The sequence below is a fragment of the Palaemon carinicauda genome, chromosome 44, assembly GCF_036898095.1.
Source record: "Palaemon carinicauda isolate YSFRI2023 chromosome 44, ASM3689809v2, whole genome shotgun sequence".
NCBI lineage: Eukaryota > Metazoa > Arthropoda > Malacostraca > Decapoda > Palaemonidae > Palaemon > Palaemon carinicauda.
The window spans coordinates 33,427,018-33,444,517 of record NC_090768.1 but is presented as its reverse complement, the minus strand read 5'-3'; the positions used below and the strand labels follow the sequence as shown (position 1 = coordinate 33,444,517).

At 33.3% G+C, this 17,500-nt stretch overlaps 1 protein-coding gene across 8 annotated transcripts in view; it reads left to right on the top strand.

The window, feature by feature from the left end:
* Window positions 1–17,500, top strand: part of LOC137634499 (cell adhesion molecule Dscam1-like) — a 400,372-nt gene that overhangs the window by 234,111 nt on the left and 148,761 nt on the right. For all 8 annotated transcript variants that reach the window (XM_068366931.1, XM_068366930.1, XM_068366928.1 and 5 more), the window contains exon 3: window positions 5,917–6,074. In XM_068366931.1, coding sequence (XP_068223032.1) covers window positions 5,917–6,074 — 158 coding nt within the window. The remainder of the gene's footprint in view (window positions 1–5,916; window positions 6,075–17,500) is intronic.

Genomic DNA, 17,500 nt, shown 5'->3' with positions numbered 1-17,500 from the left:
GCCAATACAAAATTTGTCATTAGAAAACAACGATGAACTTTATACTGTAATATACGGCTTTTTCTGCTATTACCCCCCCCCCCCAAAAAAAAAAGGTATTTAGGATTTCAAAGCTTTCATGGGAGATTCGACTGAATTGCTAGCGAGCAAACGATGTTGGTAGTAAGAGATTTCCTGACTGTCATGCAAGAATATTGGAAACACACGTATGGTGCATATATTTTTTATTTGGTGATAATGCTACTCGTTTTGGAATAGTTCCTTTTGATTACCTACACTGTTTGATCCAAGAAGACTTTTGAATACGAAGATTTAGAGAATTGAACTCAGTTGTTTACATTCTGTTAGTGGCTTTCGTGGTAACCCCACATTAATAAAGAGGTGCCTAGATACGATCCTGAGCAAGGTTACAAGACGTTTAGGTTTGTTTTCTGGCAATTCAAGCATTTAATGTGTTCCTTGTCTTCAGTGGGATCTATTGTTTTAGGCAGAGACTGAATGGTAGCGGTCAAGCATCATCGTCCTAAAGGTGTTATAAATTCGAGAAACAAATACACTCTTGGTTAAATGGTATAGTTATATTTGTGTTTATATTAAACGTTTGTGTCTGTGTGTATATTTTCCATTGATGAAAAGTAATCCCATTAATACCCCCTACCGAATTAGTCATATGCTGATATCCGTACGCAATATGAGACTTTATTATGTTTATTCGTCACCGTCTTTTTAATCTATATTTTTCACTTATAATTCACCGTAACTTTATTTATTTCGTGAGATACATATCCATTTTGCGAAATTTTTTTTTTTAAAGATACTTAGATTTTACAATGTATGTGTTTCACCGATGTGGAATATACATGTGCGTGTAACATACATGTAAATTCATCTCACTCAGAGCCTATCATTACCGTGCTGGCAATGTTTAATTTCACAATTTCACTTGTAATGGAGGATAGCCGGAGTTGTCCATTATTTTGGTCATTTCGTCCCGAGAATGGTCTCAAAAGAATGTGAATTATGTTATTATGCAGTGTAATGTTATATACTGCATGATAACGGCCATAAGTAGAGTAAAATGCTCTCTCTCTCTCTCTCTCTCTCTCTCTCTCTCTCTCTCTCTCTCTCTCTCTCTCTCTCTCTCTCTCTCTCTCTCTCTCTCTCTCTCCTATTTTATGATATTATTTTTAAGGGCAGCCAAGTGTGTTCTTTTATATCATTGGCAGGTAATAGTAGATATTTTGAGGTTGTTTATAACTTGTGCGCATTTGTTATTTCCTTTTCTCTCAGAGAAAAATCTTTTCTTGAAAATTAATACTTGTGATTTTATAGAATCAAGGAGTCAGGTCTAGAATAAATTATCAGGAATATTTCTTGGAAAAGTTTATGAGAATATATCACATTATAGTTTTGATGCATAAGTTATATCTTATATGGCAATGTTAACAGATTTGCAAATTAATTTTTGCCGTTGTTAGTTGGTCATTCTATTTTTAGTCGTGCTATTATGAAAATGTTCTTCCATTTTATTAGTGTTACCAATTACAATGTTCCCCTTGAATCTATTCGTCTCCGCAGACATTATTATAAATGCATAAAGTTGGCAACATTGATTAGGAATCTTTTCATTTGCATTTTTTTTCATGTTTATAATACTATAGATATTCTTTAAAAAGTTACTTTGTTTTAGACTTTCTACTTTGTTTTAGACTTTCTACTTTGTTTTAGACTTTCTACTTTGTTTTAGACTTTCTACTTTGTTTTAGACTTTCTACTTTGTTTTAGACTTTTCAATATTCTGCAGTAGACAACCAAACAAATCGAAAGACAACCGGCTAACCAAAACAGATACCTAGAACGAAGTATATCTCTGAATATGTTTGATGATTAAAAGGGAAAAAGTTTAAAGCTTTTGATCGTTAAGTTGAACAAACCATTACAGGAAACCAAGATAGCTTACGAAGATGTATAATCTTTTGGATGCTATATCTTGAAATCATTGGAATAACTGTAAATATATATGAGTAATATTTTTTTTTCTTCTAACTGATTAGGAAATAAAAACATCGAGAATTGTTATCATTAGGAATAACGTTTCTAAAATCGCATATAATACTTAACTGTAGATATATATGATTAATGTTTTGTTTCTTGTAACTGATAGGAAAAAAAAAAACTCAAAGAATTGTCATCATTTAAAAAAACCGTTCCTAAAATCACATGCAATAATAAACAACGAAAAATCGAATACTGCTAAATTCTGCATGAAAAAGAGGCAAATGTATTTCATGAAATGTACCCGACTCCAAACGATAAATGTATCACAGCCGGCAAAGTCTAGCAAACGAGCCAACCAATCAGGATGTCCCAATTAGACTCGGCCAACCGCTGGAGTATTTACCAACCATTATCATGCCCTGCAATCCTTTGCTGAAGAAACCAAATCCGGTGGCGGTGGGGAAAGTGAATGCCAGCAGCCCATCGCGGAAAGGCAGAGACAGAAGGAAGATGAAGGCATTTAGGGGAGGGGGGGGGGGGGAGCTGATGAAGTGGCTTCTGAGAAGAGCACATCTCTTTAAAATTCGTCGGTGATATGCAGACTTTGCATTATTATTTCACTTGTGTGTATCTGTCTATGTGTGTTGGGGAGAGAGAAAGAAAGAATGCGGAGAGAGAGAGAGAGAGAGAGAGAGAGAGAGAGAGAGAGAGAGAGAGAGAGAGAGAGAGAGCGAGAGAGAGAGGGGGGGGGGGGGGGGTTTATAAATCAATGCTCAAATTATTATGTGTATATTTGATACTGTATAATTTTAAATATTTTTTCCCGTAAGTTTATACTTTATTGTTCTTCATTTTAGCACAAAAGAAATTTCTATTGTTGTTCATTTTAGCACAAAAGAACTTTTTATAAGATATAAAAGTAAAAATATAATTAAGCGAATAACACTACATGATTCATATTTCAAAATATTGTTTGGCAGTTAAGACAGTTAACAGTTGTAATCTGTTTTCAGGTTAATTAAGGAAAATGGTAAATCAAAACATTACAGAGTTTTGTCCTAATTAAGACAGTTTTATACTTTAATGTTTAGACCTCGTAAATTTTTAAGAAAATTGTGGTGATTCTTTTAAATTTCTTGCTCCTTATCATTACATTTCATGTACAGTTCGAGTAGAAAACTGTAAACGAAGAATTTCATCTCTGTTAGTTTGTAAATCTGTTTTGTAATAAGATATCTAAAAAGTATTGCTATTAAAATATCAGAAATGTTATAAGCAGTATATTTTTTTATGTAACAATCATGATATAAAACAATGAATAGAAAAGCTTAATTGGAAGAGGAATTTAATTTTCAACCCAAAATAAATTGCTTATTGGAAACAAGAAAAACTTGCTTTAGATTACAGAGAAGTTAAAGATATATCCTAATAAAGAAGAGTTTGGGCTTAAAAAAAAAAAACATTGATATTTTAATGCCTGGTTATAGTCACGTTAAATGTTTAATCAATTTATGTTTTAATCATAGAAAAATTTTACCTGATTTACGGCACGTGTAGAGTTTTATTTTTTTTTTTTTAATAAAAAAGGAACTTCTGATTAAAAAAAGAAATTTTGAAAACAAATTAATATTTGATGTGATACTTTGCTGTAGCCAACTAAACGAACTATGTATATATATATATATATATATATATATATATATATATATATATATATATATATATATATATATCTTGGAAATAACTTCATCATTGATTTGATACTTTGTTATAGCAAACTAACTATGAATATATATATATATATATATATATATATATATATATATATATATATATATATATATATATATATACAGTATATATATACAGTATATATATATATATATATATATATATATATATATATATATATATATATATATATATAATATCTAATTAAAAAAGGCTGTATGTTAAGAATTTATAATTCACGACATAAATGTGACGTTTTATTAGATAAAATGGAAGTAAGTAAGATTTTTCATTGGGTAAAAGGAAGTGTTCATATATTTTATTCTGTTTAAAAAGGAAGGACACTGTCATTTAAGTACAAAATTTAAAGACTAATAAGAAGAAGAATTATTATAGTGGGAAAATCTCCTGGAAATTTTATATTCCAGAAAAAGTAAAAGAAAAATGTAAGTAAAGAAAAAATTGCCACGAAGTTGAATTCCTCTCTGTAATGAAGAGAAACGTGGGACCCGACCGAAGAATTATTAGAGAAATAAAGGCACTTAAGTTTCAGTTGAGAATGATTTCAAAGTGGATCTTCCAATAAAAGTCTTTTATTGCAGCGACAAGACTCTTTCGCTCGAAGTGAGAAGCTTTATTGTAGCGAAGAAAAATTTTTAACTGTGAAAAAAAAACTGGATCAGAGTATGAAGAGGCCATGGTTTGCTGAAAATAGATTCCTAGTATTTTCTCTCTCTTCAGAAAGGACGTGTTCCATTTGATTTTAAATATCTGTCTTTTGTAATACGAGTGATTATACAAAGCTTGTGTTTTTTGGGGTGATGTATTGTCTCTCTGGAATGCCATTCTATTGTGAATTTATCAAAGTGGTTTCGTTTTTTGTCATTTTCGTTATTGCGTCTTTTATATTCGAAATGTTTTGGTCCTGTTCACACTGCGCGATTGGGGGATATTTCAGAAGCGCGGTTTGTTGCTTTTCTCTTCAAAGGGAAATTCGCATTGTTAGATATTATTAATTGATATTTTATGTAAATTTATATTAGTTTGTTTATGCAAGTGTTAGACATGTGACTGTTTGTGTCATTATATATATAAAAGCACTCAAAAATATTTTATTTTTACAGTGCTATGTCATTTGTAAAACTGTTTTACAGCTTGCTAATCTATGATAATTTAGGATTCACCTGTATTAGTTGATATTACCGTTATTAACAAAATATGAAAAAGTCTTGAGGTTTATTGTTTGAAATTAATGAAACATTTTTTGGAATTGGTCGAATTAATTAAATGATTTTGGGATAGTTTTCCATCTGGGAAATTTCTCCATGTCTTGACCTACAAAGCTTTATCAGGCCTTGGCCTCCTTTAGCTTGGCCTACATATGCAATATAAGTTCATAGTGTGCAGTAGCCATAGTGTGAGACCGTAGAAATCTGAAGCATAGCCAACTTTGACATCGAGAACTAAAATGAAGCGGGTCGGAAGTTTCCTACCAAAGTTTAGCACTCGAGGGCTATCCGTTCATTTCTATAGAAGTGTGTGTGTTTGTGTGTGTGCGCGTGCGTGTTTGTTTCTGAAAACTTCCATGTAAACGTGTCCAATGCCGTGCGAATTTTGTTTGCCTTTCATTCATTCCCAGTGTACACAAGTTGAGTTGTAATTGTTTATCCTCTCCAAAACTTTTACATCTTAATGCATATTATATTGTGTTTGTTATGTGATAAGCCTCCAGAGGAAATACAGAAGTTACAGGGAAGATTGAAGGTTATTTAATGTTTCTAAACACTGCCATCATCAATGTAAGATCACCTTCGACCTTCCATTCCTTTTTACCTCCGTCAACCGAGTTGGAAGGAGGTTATATTTTCGCACTGTTTGTGTTTGTGTGTTCCCTGCAAGTTTTATTGCTCTACGATCAAAATTGTAGCCAGGAATCTGTTCGCAAATACACACACACAAACAAACACAAACTCACAAACAGGAGGTAAAATACAACCTCCTTCCAACTTCTCTGTCGGAGGTAATGACCCTGGAATGCCTTTACAATGTTGACGATTCAATTTACTGGAGTGATTCCCGAATATATTTGTTTTCCACCGAAAATCTATTTTACGATGGCGATAAAAAATATATTTCCCCAAATCTCCCGAAAGACGATTTAATATCTTTTATTTGTTTCTCCCACAGGTGTTTTGGGACTCGTTTCTATCGCAGGAGCCGAAGCAGGAGGTTCCGTAGAAGAAGGGAGAGGACCCGTGTTCCTACACGAGCCTCCGTCACGCCTACATTTCTCCAACACCACAGGCGCCCTTCTGCCTTGCTCCGCCCACGGCAGCCCACCACCCGTAAGTTGTAGTGTCAGCTTTTTTTCAGAGATTTTGATAGACTTTTATTTCTTTATCAGTTAGATATTCTTGGTTTATTCTACTTATTATCTTTATTGACTAGTTCTTTCTTCCATCTTTTTTTCTTCCTGTAAAACTACACACTTTTTAGCCTGATTTTCGCTCCCTTTCTCTTTCATCATCTACTTCCGTTATTTTCCCTTCCTCTTCTCCTTTTTTTCCCTACGAGGGGAATGGGCATAGGAGGGAGAGGAAAGGAAGCCGGAAGGACTGGGGAATGACGTCTTGAGGAAGTATTGAATATACATGAGGAGGACTTATTGGATGGTTGCCTATTGTGACCAGAAATCCATCGAGTCGGGATCAAAAAGAAGAAGATCAGCCACGCCACGGAGAGACGAATGGTATATAAGCCTCTGTTTTGGAGGAAATCCTTTAGTCTTTTTGTGTCGAAATACCTCAGATTCTTGAGCCAGTCTTCAAGTTGCCAGCGTTTACGACCAACCGAATTACCCACAAATCGCCATCTCTTGCGAATGCCTCCTCGACCACAAAGCCTCTATTTTTTTCTTTATTTCTCTTTATTCAATTCTTTTTTTCTCACACATATTCTCATTATTACCTACGCCAACGAAGTTGAAGGGAGGTTATGTTTTCGCTCCTGTTTGGGTGTTTGTGTGTGAATAGCTTCCTGGCCACAATTTTAATCGTAGAGTAATGAAACTTGTAGGGATTAACTGTTGTGTAAAAATCTAGAAATTATTAAATTTTGGATGATCAAGGTCAAAGGTCAAGGTCCTGGTCAAGCAAAATGTCCAATTCACGTAATCAGCCATAAGTTTGGTTCCTATTAGTGTGTATGAAAATCCACGCCAATTAGTACTTGTTAAGGTCAAAGGTCAAGGTCGAGCAAAAGGTCGAGAAATAAGCTCCCGTGGGGAAGTCTGCGCTTTAATGAGTTCCCTTCTAGCTGTTTCTGTGTTGCATTACAAAGAGAAGGAGGTACGAAATGTGTTTAGGAATAGCAAAGGAAAAGAAGATACAAAGATTTTTCTTCCCCCCCCCAAAAAAAAAAACTTTTCTAATATGATTCCGATGTTGTGTTCTTTTGTGCTTGTTGCGGTAAAAAGAGCCAATGGGTATTGGTAATTACTTTGTTAAAGATGGGGAAATTTCAACCCACGAAGGAACAAGGTTAAAGGTTTAAAGGTCACTCATGAATGGCAGAGGGAAGGGACAGTGATATTGCCCTATCAAGCAGGACAACGCCTTAGAGACTGACGACATATACGTATGATCAACGCCCAAGCCCCTGTCCAACCAAGCTAGGACCAAGGAGGGCCAGGCCATGGCTGCTGATGGCTCAGCAGATAGACCTATTTGCTCCCCCCAAACTCCACATCCTTAGCTCATAAGGATGGTGAGGTTGTAGCGACCAAAAAACTAACGATTTTGAGTGGAACTCGAACCCCAGTCAGGCGTTCACCAGTCAGGGACGTTACCACATCGGCCACCACAAGCCTTAGATATTTACAGGATATGATAAACGGAGAATTATCATAGTTTTAATTTTTTCTTTTCCAGCAGCTTACTCTTTTTCTTCCTTTATTCGTTGTTATTACAACAGAAGTGCTCTTGTTATTACCGCTTATTCTTTATGAAAGATGCAAATAATAGTTTATCATTCACAGAAGAAGCGAAGCAAAAACTATTCTGTGTTTTTTGTCATTAAAGTCGGTTTTGTTGATTTACAGGGCTATGAATCATATGCATAATAACGTTTTAGTTGAACATAACTCAACACTGATCACAAGAGAGATCTTGAAGTTAAGGCTGAATGTCTTATGGTCTTATGTATGTACGAATTAGTGTGTATGTATACATGTGTACTTACACTATATATATATATATATATATACACATACATATATATATATATGTATATATATATATATATATATATATCCATACACACACACACACACACACACACACATATATATATATATATATATATATATTATGTTTGGTTTAGTATATTCATGGGTGGGTAGACAGAAACACATGAACATTGCTGTATAGATTTATGTGAAGATTTGTCACAGTAGATAATATTGCCCTGCGTTCATAAGTAAATTACAACATAACTTTTCACCGAATATTCATATATTTCCATTTAATAGAATCCTTCATACATAATATATATATGCCAGTCCTAAAATGGGATTTAAAATTGCAACCGTTGACGATTTCATCACTCACGTCTTTTGATTCAGAAAATCGTTACCATTAATCAAAATCCATTAATAAACCTGAATCAGCAGCTCTTGATAAGGCATCAAAGGCTAACGTTGAAGACGCCTTTCATTTTATGTCTTTTTGACTTATTATGCAACTGTGAGTGAAGGATGGAGGGTGGAGGTTTGGAAAGAGTTGTGGTTAGATATTCAAAGGGATAGGATATTACTAATTTTGATATAGTTGTTGAATATGTACGCTGAATGTTGCAAGGAACCATCTTTATATAATATAAAGACTCCCTCTGCCTCTCTCTCTCTACGAAAATGAATTTGGATAGAATAGTAACGCCAATGAAAGACAAATGATAAAACAAAATACCATGCTATACAGTAGAGATTATGCGATACACCATTTTACAAGAATATGGTAATAAGAACGCTGTGCAAAGAAGTGTGCTTCATTGTCATGATTTTTTTGGGATTAGTTTTGATTGTGAACTTCTTTAAGATCTCCAAGCTATGACAATAACTTATAGCAAATTTTATTACTTTTTTCCTTCTTGTGGAAAACATCACCATCTACAAATACCAATAATATGTCGAAATTTCATCGATTCGGTGCACTAGACTGCATGTCTCTTACTATAAGCATAATTCTACACTCGAAGATATTAACTGCTAAGGTATGGTAGCTGATCAAAATCTGTTATCTGCTACTATAACTTTAAGGAACTTTTCATTAGTATTTTTATTATCATAAGATCTCTGTTTATTATTTACTTGATTTTTGGAAATACGATTAAAGGTTTAAAGGTCGCTCATGATTGACAGAACCAAGGTACTGTGACAATGCTTAAGAAACGAATCATTTATACATATGATCAGCGCCCAAGCCCTCTCTCCACCCAAGGAAGAACCATGGAGGATCAAGCAATGGCTGCTGATGACTCGGCATGTAGACCTATAGGCTCATCCACACCATCCTTTGCCCACAAGAAAATATCGAGCTTGAACTGCAGTCCAGCAGATCACGAGGGACGTTTCCAATAGGCCATCTCAACCCTTGCTTATGTAATAATTGGACCTAAGGCTGGAAATATATATATATATATATATATATATATATATATATAATATCCGCTTAAACGACCAGATGGGAATCAAAACCACCAATTATCACGGTCAGTTGATGGGGCTGTAAACCACAATTTCACGAATAACCTCAGCCAAGGGTAAAAAAGACCAGTGGTGTCTAGATTATTATTATTGATCATCTTTTTTATTTTTTTATTTATTTTATTTGAATAATATGTATGAAAGCTTCTAACTTGGTCTTCAGATCTCACATATATTTTATATGACAACGTATTATATTTATGATAAATGTTAATCTGTATTTATCGATTGTTTTTTCATATAGAACACATTTCTGTATTTTATTGCTGGTAATGTTAGTTTTAAACCTATACATCTGAACACTACATGGTCTCAATAAGGGAGACTTTAGATGTTATTAATTTGAACGACAGTGAGGCAAATAATATATCTGCTTTAATAATTAGTACGTTTGAATACTGTAAATTTTGATCTCAGTAAGGGAGACTTTAGATGTTATTTATTTGAACGACAGTCTGGAAAATATGATGCATGAATACATTTTCTTTACTAACTAGTTCAACAATAATTTTATGAATAAATTCTCTTTAATAACTAGTTCAACAATAACTTTATGAATATATTTTCTTTAATGACTAGTTCAACAACGAGTTCAATAACTATTTTCTAGAAATCTCTCCTCCTCCTCCTCCTCCTCCTCCTCCTCCTCCTCCTCTCCTGCAATATCTCTATCGAAGCCATGACTAGCTCCAAAAGATAATTAGAGGCATCACGGGGACGCAATCAATCATGAAAACAATCGTCGCTGTCAGGCCAATCTATCGCTAACTCCATTTGAGTCCTCCATTCTCAATTTTAATCACTTCTAGGTCATTAGCGGCTTCGGCCGCCTCACTTCCGTTCGCCGTCTAGCTCGCTTCTATCTCCGGAATTCGTCAGCTCGTTTCGTTATCCTCGTTTTAATGGCATTATGTCTTCCGTGTTTTGTCCTGTTGATGGTCTGGTTGTTCTGTTGTTTTTTATATAGATTTTCTATGTCATAATTTATAATACATTATCTTTTTTTAGGTTTTTTTATGTTAATCTTGGATATCGTCATCATCTTTTGTTGATTTTTTTTTTCAAAAGTAAATTTTAGTTTATATCGAATATTAAATTACAAGTTTGATCCTATTTTTTATTTTATCATTACTAAAGTTAATCGATATTACATTTCCGCAATAAAATGATAGATAAGTGAATTTATAATTCTTATGATTTTCTTTCTCTTGCTTTCTGTTATGGAAGGTTATTCAAATAACAAGAGCGTTTGTATAAAAACACGTGAAAGGCTGATATGAAAGTGTCCGTGTTCTTTTATTAGGAAAGATATCAACTCTCTTTTTTTATAGCAAGAAAAATTACAGTTTTAGATTACAAGAATATGAATTGTGCTGGTTTTTTTTATGTGAAAATTTATTTTTATATTAGACTTTCAGTCGTCAATTCTTTTCTCTACACGGTATGTTGTATTCGAAACAGGAAACATCAGTACCCAATAGAAAAAAGATGCTTTGTAGTGCGATATTAAAAGTATATCAAATATTTTACGAAAAACATTTCTCTATATCTAGATGACAGGGGTTAAACAAATTCTCAAATAAATTGAGTAAAAATATTCTCTTCATAGACTCGAAAAATTATTCCTTCTTTTTAAAAACTATTAATCTGTTTTATCCCAAATACTTCATGTTTTTTTTTTCCAAAGGCTTTGGTTGAAACTACTGTTGTCATACAAGTCTGGAAGTAGATTTGTATTTGTAAAGGCTTAAGAAGTCTTCAGGCATTCAGATACATTTAAAAATGCTCTGTTTTCAGAACATCAATGGGCAATCTCATGAAGTAAAGTTTTTTTCCAGACTTATCATTGAAAAATAAATTTCTATAAAGAAAAAAAAAAGACATGTTAAAATGAAATTAATACTGTCTGTTAAATAGGTGTCTATTTTCTTTTTCAAAAAGAATGTCCTTTGTTAAATGGGTAAAGAATGTATGTTAAACTAAAACACGGTTGAAAAAACCGTGTTAGAATTAGTCCAGTATTAAAGAGTAAGAAAATTATAGTCAGAATCTGTGTTAAATCTTGATGGTCCCGTTACAGTACATATTTTTCCTTTGATTAGATTCTTAGGAATAGAATGAAAGTGGATGAACTCTTTCAATGTGCTTTCATTTTCATTAAAGTTCTGAGTTTGGCCAGGGACAAAAAATATTGTACAACGAATCTTTCTTAAAAGAGAGAGAGAGAGAGAGAGAGAGAGAGAGAGAGAGAGAGAGAGAGAGAGTAAATGAAATTCGTGTTGTAAGCACCGTAGAATTTGTCGGACTGATTGCATTGTCTCCGGCAGCTTTTCAAAGGCATTGGTGTCTTATGGATTTTTTCTTGTTTGATTTTTTGTTTTTGTTTTAAGAAAATATAAAATTCTTCAGCTGGTTCCTTCTATTTTCTTTTGTTTTAATTAATAATATAGCACAAATTGAATTTCTATAATAATATCAATGTGTTCTCTTTAATTGAGTGTAGTAAAACGGATTATTAGCAGTGATAATTTTTCTTTTAGTTAATATGTGATGCTTAAAAGTTCCCTTAACAGAATTAAGAAAATCGATGTTTTATATCATATTTTTTAAGTGTCTCACGTGAAAGGGAGAGGGTGGGATGACTTAGTGCTGTTTTCAAAACAGCACTTAGTGGTGTCTGCGTAATAAAGCCTTGAATTGTGTACAGTGTAGTTAGTCGATCATTGTGCGTGGTAGGTAAAGTATTGAGGGTTATGGTTACCTGGCTAGATAGTGTGCAATGAATATATATTACATATACATTATATATATATATATATAATATATAGTTTGTGTGTGTGCTCGCGTGTGTGTCTGCATATAAGTGTGAATAGAGTATATTTATTTGTTTATATATATATATATATATATATATTTACATACACACACACACACACACACACATATATATATATATATATGATGTCCCCTTTTTTGTCATTGTAACCGGTGATCCCAGGTCATAGCTAACATACTGAGCACACGTCGACACTATATATATATATATATATATATGTATATATATATATATATATATATACACGTGTGTGTGTGTTTGTTTGTACTTATTAAAGGTAATAGTGTAAATCCTGACCATAAATCCTATTTATGAATAGTGCTGAAGAACCAACAGTTCAACCGAGGAAATTATGGAGGGGAAAGAACTCCCTCCTGTTCCCTCACGTCCTCGTCTTTTTCTCCTCCTCTCCATGACTACCCTCCATTGTGCTTCTGCTTGGTTTGTAAACAATAATTACTCCTGTCCTATACGTGTCCCGTTCTTTAGCCTTTTCCCTAAAAATAGTATTGGGTGAAGAATTTGTGCGTGCATATTAGAGGAGAGAGAGAGAGAGAGAGAGAGAGAGAGAGAGAGAGAGAGAGAGAGAGTTTTTTTTAGGTTGTCATGAGGCTTTTCCCTTTCGACGTTTGTGATGAGTCTTTTGTTTTATGATGTCTGTTTCTTTCCCTTTAAAGTTATTTTTATTTTTCGTCTTATGGCAGCTTGAGATATCGTGTTTCTGTTGCTATTTTTTCCTATCCTTTTTATTAAGTCTTTTATCTGTTGTTATTTTTTACATCCTTTTTATTAAGTCTTTTATCTGTTGTTATTTTTTTCTCATGTAGTTTGATGAAATTAGTTATGTCATTCTACTTTCAAATGGGTGTTCGTATTTTCCACTTTCCTATATCTATTTGTTTATTTTCTGAGTTATATTTTTAAGTTATGTTAATTTATTTTCTTATTAAGACGTTAATATGCAATTTTGAATTAGGCAATGGAAAATTTACCATAACCATATAAACGTGTTGTTTCTTTGTTTTTTTCCTATATATATATATATATATATATGTATATATATATGTATATATATATATATATATATATATTATATATATGTATATACATATATATATATGTGTGTGTGTGTGTGTGTGTGTGTGTGTGTTTGTATGTGTGTATGTGTGTGTATTCAGATGTATACCCTGTAAAGATATATGTATTGGGAATTGTAAAATAATTTGTTTGCATGCATTCATATATTATTGTAGCTATCAATTTTATGCCATATTGGCTACCGTTTTTGTACAGTCTCTGTATCTTTCAAAATTTTTATGTTATGTTGTTCTGTTTATTTTATTACATGAATATATTTCATTGGCCCTGTTAATCATTTTCAAATACAACTTTAGATTCATATTTTCTTCCGAAGGCATTTCACATGAAAGTTGTTTGAAAGATTCTCTCTCTCTCTCTCTCTCTCTCTCTCTCTCTCTCTCTCTCTCTCTCCAAAAAAATAGAAATATAGTATAGAAAATCGCCATTCATGTTTGCTTTGTTTTTTTTTATTATCTCATATCACCTCCTTCGACCTCTAATATTGGACCGTGGGTAAACAATTTTCTCCCAGGTTTCATCGGTATTGATTAATTAGGTGCCATTTCACAGACGAAGAGAGAGAGAGAGAGAGAGAGAGAGAGAGAGAGAGAGAGGGGGGGGGTTAGCTGTTGCTATGCAATGTGTTTAGGATTAAAGCATTAAAGTTCAATTTCATTTTAATATATATATATATATATATACATGTGTATATATATGTGTGTGTGTGTATATACGTATATATATGTGTATATAAATATATATATATATATATATATACGTATATATATATATATATATATACGCATATATATACACACACACACACACACATATATATATATATATATATATATGCATCTTTCTGAATCTGGATATCTTAACGTGGTGAAAGGGTTTCTCTATCGCCACGATCAGCAAAGCTATTCTTGTCAGGGCCACCCATACGAGGCTGGGCAGACTTAAGTATCCCACCATCACCAATGCGCAGTGGCCAGCTTTGTGATAAATTGGCCAAACCATAGAAGGACATTTCTGAAGCCTTGTCCTGCAGTGAACTAGACACGGATTCCATTGTTATTATTGTTGTATATACACATATAATGTTTTACTGGTAGTGCGAAATGATTTGACATTTAGACCATAAGAGGTAAAGGTGAACGATATTATATTTTCTATTATATCTATTCTATTAAAGCACATAACCGTATTGATGGTAATGCAAAGACTATATTTAAATAAAGTAGAGGGTGTTGTGATGGAAGAAAATTGAATTGCAGGAAATATCCGAATAGCTCAACAAGAAAACGTGGTGTCATAGAAATCCTCTTTTAATGAATGCCGGGAAAGAGAGAAAGAGAGAAAGGGAGAAAGGTCCTGGGGTACTTTAGAAACCCCATATATAATGAACTGAACCATTAGAATCACTACAGGTATTATGATAGGAATGAAAAAAAGATGGCTGGTCAAGAGCTACCTTAAATGGCCCTATATTCGGAGGCAAAAATTATGGAGTGTTTAGAATTCTGAGAAAGGAGATGGGGGAGAACGAAGAACGAATTTCTCGGAAGTTGGCTGTTGCTTCTTCTTCTTCTCCTTCTTCTTCTTCTTCTTCTTCTTCTTCTTCTTCTTCTTCTTCCTCTTCTTTCGATTGTGATATCACGTGTTTTAAAGGGAGATATATATAGCAGTAATGATTTTGAAGAAGGAGGTTCTTCATACCTTATTCAGGTCTGGGGAAGCAATTGTGATGACACCGACATTTTTTCCGACTGCCGGCTGTATTGAATCGTTGGTTTCTTATATGGATTTTTTTTCAGTGTATATTATTTTCAAACGTTCAGCTGGGCTCCACAAGGCACTAGAAGAGTTAGATGACCCAGGCCTATCTGGCTGAGGACAATGAAGCGCGAAGTAGGTAATGATGAATTTAGAAGTATTCAATTAAAAGCTCAAGATAGAGATGAGTGACGAAATCTAACCGAGGCCCTTTGCTTCAATAAGAGTAAGAGATGATGATGATGATGATGATGATGATGCAGAGTATTAAACGTGCAAGTGAGAAAATAGTTTATTTTATTGATATATGTTCTTTGTAATACGTGAGAGATTTCAAAAGCAGGTAGACTTAAGAGATTATATAAAGAACCTAACTGCAACTGTTGCAAAGAAAAACTCGTCGATTAATTAATATTACGTAAAACAGGATCACCTGAGCATGAAATAATTTCGCTTCCTGAAAGGGTACATACAAGCTTAAGTGCAAACATTTCTTAGGATACTCGTAGAGCTGAAAACCTGAAACACTTTGAAATTTTGAAATATCGATGAATAAAATCATCCCTTTTTACAAAATATTTACGATATTGGTGCTTAGTGCAATCATATCATACATTCATGGAAAGAATTATATATACAGTATATATATAGATATATATATATATATATATATATATATGTATATATATATATATATATATATAGATAGATAGATAGATAGATAGATAGAGAGGTAGATATATTTATAAATAGATAGATACATACATACATACATATATACAGACATGTCTATATGTGTATATATGAATATACAGTATATACACTGGTATTAGGGTTCTTCTCCCATTTAGTTCTCTACCCGAAAGTTTTTAAGATTGTTCTAAAGCTGCTAACTACCTAACGGCTCGAACGCTGAACGACAGAAAGGGTCTTCATCCCATTCTTCCAACTACCCCAATCTCTGGCTCTCTTAGACTGATTGTTTCGGTCGACCCTCGCCTCATAATATTGCTTATTATAACAGTGAAGGTGCATGGTCGGAATTTGAATTAGACATAAAGATGATAGAAGGATTGATGGGGGGAATAGCAGTGTTACTTTAGACAAAGCTGAGGTTTAGAGTTTATTAGAGAGTTGTTGGAACCTCTAAATGTAGAATTATATTTGTGGCATCCAGGGCTTGTAAAAGTCTATTTGAAATTTAGTGATATGTTAAGTTATTAAGATTTTATTTTTAAGTAAGTGAAACTTTTGTTATAGTATGTAAATCTGAAAGCGACTCATTTGATGCAAATATTGGTCTTATGGATATTGTTTTGCCTGAATGAGAGTATCATATAGAATTTGGAGAAAACGATGCAATTTAAGATGCAGCAAAGCTGTTGGATATTAAGTCGTGAATGGAGTGTGAAAGACTTGTTTACAAATTACAGTACTGGGTGAAGATAATGAATTGCAACTATAGAAACTAATGAAAGAGTTTCAATAGTTGCAGGAGATTGGGCGTAAAATACCAGCATCATTAAGTTATTAGGGTAAACAGAAATAAGGAACATGGAGTATAGAATGTTGATGTTGGTAGAGGAAAAATTAGTGTTATTTTGAAATGGTAGTAGGACGGAAGAGAGAAGGGATCTAGAAAACAATTAATAAATTGAGGAATTGAAAAGGAAGGACATTGATATAGAATTGATATTTACACATTGTATTCAAGTGTGTTCTACCCTAGGGCCTAATCCTCCAATCAGTAGATAAAGTTTAAATGGGGCAGTTGCTGTTGTTGTGATTTTTCTTTGTATCCATCTCTACTTTGGGAACTCTTAAATGTAAACAACTACATAAACAAGGGGTACTCAGTAGAGATCAGACTTCCGCAGCGGCAGCTTATTTCACGTCTTTTTGCACGACCTTGACCTTGACCTTTGACCTTAACATATAATAATTGACGTGGATTTTTATACACTCAAACATTAATCAAGTTTGAAGTCTGTGTGACAATCATGTCCAAACTTATGGCTTATTACGTGAATTGGACATTTTGCTTGACCCTGACCTTGACGTTTGACCTTGACCTTCCAAAATTTAATAATTTCCAGCTTTTTATATAATAGCTAATAACCTGAGGTTTCATTGCTCTATGATTAAAAATGTGGCCAGGAAGCTGTTCACAAACAAACACACACAAACAAACACACAAACAAAGGGCAAAAACAAACACAAACAGGGGCGAAAGCATGACCGCCTTCCAACTTCGTTGGCGGAGGTAATAAAACATATACAGTACATATAGTCATACAGAAAGTACATGCAAATGTATT